General features: G+C 41.3%; 1 protein-coding gene across 1 annotated transcript; it reads left to right on the top strand.

Moving 5' to 3' along the window:
• Window positions 1–1,792: 1,792 nt before the first annotated feature.
• On the top strand, window positions 1,793–2,891 carry LOC119807081 (protein SET-like). The gene has a single exon (XM_038319227.2). The coding sequence runs from the start codon at window positions 1,793–1,795 to the stop codon at window positions 2,660–2,662; it is 870 nt and encodes a 289-aa protein (XP_038175155.1). The 3' UTR covers window positions 2,663–2,891.
• The last annotated feature ends 371 nt before the right edge of the window (window positions 2,892–3,262 follow it).

Below are 3,262 nucleotides of genomic sequence, written 5' to 3'. Positions count from 1 at the left end.
GACCTCAGGTACTGATGCTGGATTTGAAGGTGGAGGAAGGAGCCTATGAGCTAAGGGGCATTAGGTTCTCTAGGAGATAGGGCTGCTCTCATCTGACAGCCAGCAGGAAAACTTACTCTGGTCATACAAATAAATTTTAAGAGTTGAATTTGACCAACAACCTCTGAAGCAGAAAGTTTACTTTCCCTAAGAATCTTCGGGAGGAATAACTTGAGTTATTCTCATGAGACACAGTACAGTCTCGTGGCCTACAGACCATATGAAGCAGTGTTGGGTTTTATCATTATGCTTCTAGTAATTTGTTATGGTGGCAAGAAAAAGCTAATAGATCACGTGAAAGAAGGTGGAGATAAGTCACTAAGAGAGCACGGAGACTACACTGGTCAGCTCATTAGCTTAAGGTAGATAATTCCAAAAGTTAGCCAGTGCCCTGAAGAATGGAACACAGTAAGTAAGAAAGCTTGTGGATACAGGAAAACTTCCCACTGGAGGTGACCTTTAAGTGTCCTTAATAGTGTCCTGGAAACCCAAAGGAAACAAAAAGTGATTCTTAAAAACAAGTATGTTTCTTAAAGTTCAACATTAAAGAAAAAAGCCCCACAATCTCTAATTTTTTATCATTAAAAAATTCTGTGTGCATGTGCATGATTGCATGTGTGTGTGTGTGTGTGTGTGTGTGTGTGAGTGTGTGTGTGCATGTGTGTATGTGCATGTATGCATGATGTGTAGGTGGTGTATGTGCTAGGCCATGTGCATGGAGGTCAAAGACAATATTGAAGAGTGAGTTCTTTCCTTCACATTGCTGTGGGTTCTGAGGACCAAACTCAGCTTACACAGCAAGTGTTTTGACCTCTAAGCCATCTTTCCCATCCATCCTGTACTCTTGAACTATGTATTCTTTTACCATTTGTAATTATCCCTTACTACTTAGATGCTTAGAGAACAAGAGAACAAAGGGGGATCTGTTACAAAGGTTTTGTTTTATACACTGTGTCTTCTGCACAGTATATAATACAATAAAAGAATTAAAAGACATAGTGAGGAGAAAAGCTACGTGTGCAAAAGCTAAGAAATGGAGATCCAAGGCCTTTGGAGTCTAGACGATCATGAGTGGGTCCCAGATGCCAAGCATTGAGCTTTTCATGCTGTTCAGTTCAGGTTTTACTTTGATTTGGTTGTGACTGTGCCCTGATTCTTCCTTCTTAAACTAAGAAATATTTAACTTTTAAACAGGAGTTAAGAGAATGGGTGCTTTGGGGAGATTGTGTGTATTTTGGGGAGACTCTGGATATTCTGAGCATTGAATGTTTTAGAGAGACATTGAACTTGAAAAGAGAATTTGGATGCTTTAAGTAGAAAATGGGACATTTTAAGTATTTGAATTTTTCATAACTGTGGGACTTTTAAAAGCTGAAATGTTGTGTGTGATGGTGATATTACTATGAAATCTTGGAGACAACAGGAAAATGTTATGGTTTAATGAATGTGTGTTTCTATGTGAAGTTGACAGGGGTCAATTGTATTGGTTAGTTTTATATCAATTTGGCACAAACTAGAGTCATTGGACTCTCCAGTTAAGAAAATGCCTCCAAGAGATTGACTATGAGCAAGTCTGTGCAGCATTTTCTTTATTAATGACCATTTGGCATAGCCCAGGTCACTGTGGGAAGTGGTACCCTTGGGCAGATGGTCTTGGGATGTATAAGAAAGCAAGCTGAGAGTTCCTGCGAGTTTCTTCCTGCTGTGTACATCTGGCCTCTGGCCTCTGGCTTCTAGCCACATCCCTCGTGCTATGGCCCCGAAACGGCAATCTGCATTCCTGCCTCAGTCCAAGAAACCGAAATCGGCTCCTTCCCCGAAACTGGAGGACAAGTCGGCCTCTCCCGCCCTGCCGAAGGGAGAAAAAGAACAGCAAGAAGCAATTGAACATATTGACGAAGTACAAAATGAAATAGACAGACTTAATGAACAAGCAAGTGAGGAAATACTAAAAGTAGAACAAACATATAACAAACTCTGCCAACCGTTTTTTCAAAAGAGGTCAGAATTGATCGCTAAAATCCCAAATTTTTGGGTAACCACATTTGTCAACCATCCACAAGTGTCTGCACTGCTTGGGGAGGAAGACGAAGAGGCTCTGCATTATTTAACCAGAGTTGAAGTAACAGAATTTGAAGACATTAAATCAGGTTACAGAATAGATTTTTATTTTGATGAAAATCCCTACTTCGAAAATAAAGTTCTCTCCAAAGAATTTCATCTGAATGAGAGTGGTGACCCATCCTCAAAGTCCACTGAAATCAAATGGAAATCTGGAAAGGATTTGACAAAACGCTCGAGTCAAACACAGAATAAGGCCGGCAGAAAGAGACAACACGAAGAGCCAGAGAGCTTCTTTACCTGGGTTACTGACCACTCTGATGCAGGAGCAGATGAGCTAGGAGAGGTCATCAAAGACGACATTTGGCCAAACCCCTTGCAGTACTATTTGGTTCCTGATATGGACGATGAAGAGGGAGAAGCAGAAGATGATGACGATGATGATGAAGAAGAAGAAGGCTTGGAAGATATTGATGAAGAAGGAGATGAAGGTGAAGAAGATGATAATGAAGATGATGATGAAGGGGAAGAAGGAGAGGAGGATGAAGGCGAGGATGACTAGCATAGAAGACTGATGGATTCCGACCCTCTTTTTTATTTTCTTTTTTTTTTAATTTTCTCCAGTCCCTGGGAGCAAGTTGCAGTCATTTCCCTCCCGTCCCCAATCCCTCTTGTGCTCAGTCGCCCTGTTTTTGAGGTCTCGCTTCTCAACACCATGGTTCTCAATTTATTTTGGGGGAAATGTCTTGAGCAAAATACAATGGGAAAAGAATCTCTACTACTCTGTTCTACATTCATTTTTATCTTTTCTTGTCTTGAACTGTGGATTCAACACCACCACCACCGTGCTCTGTGGGAAAAAAGAAAAGCCCTCCAGCCCCTTTGGCTCTCTTTACTGGAGGCTGGGGGGGTGCTAGGCCCCTGTGTAGTAGTGCATAGAATTCTAGCTTTTTTCCTTTCTCTGTATATTGGGCTCAGAGATTACACTGTGTCTATGTGAATACAGACAGTTAGCATTTACCAACATGTATCTGTCTACTTTCTCTTGTTCAATAAAAAGAAAAAAAGGGGGGGTATAGAAGGTCAGCAAGGGTGGGTTTGAGGTGTCTGGGGGGTAAGTGGGCATTGTGACAACATGGCTTCTCCTTTGGCATGTTTAATT

The sequence above is a fragment of the Arvicola amphibius genome, chromosome 2 (assembly GCF_903992535.2).
Source record: "Arvicola amphibius chromosome 2, mArvAmp1.2, whole genome shotgun sequence".
Lineage (NCBI taxonomy): Eukaryota > Metazoa > Chordata > Mammalia > Rodentia > Cricetidae > Arvicola > Arvicola amphibius.
Note: the sequence above shows the minus strand (reverse complement) of the source record. Positions and strands in the feature narration are given on the sequence as shown.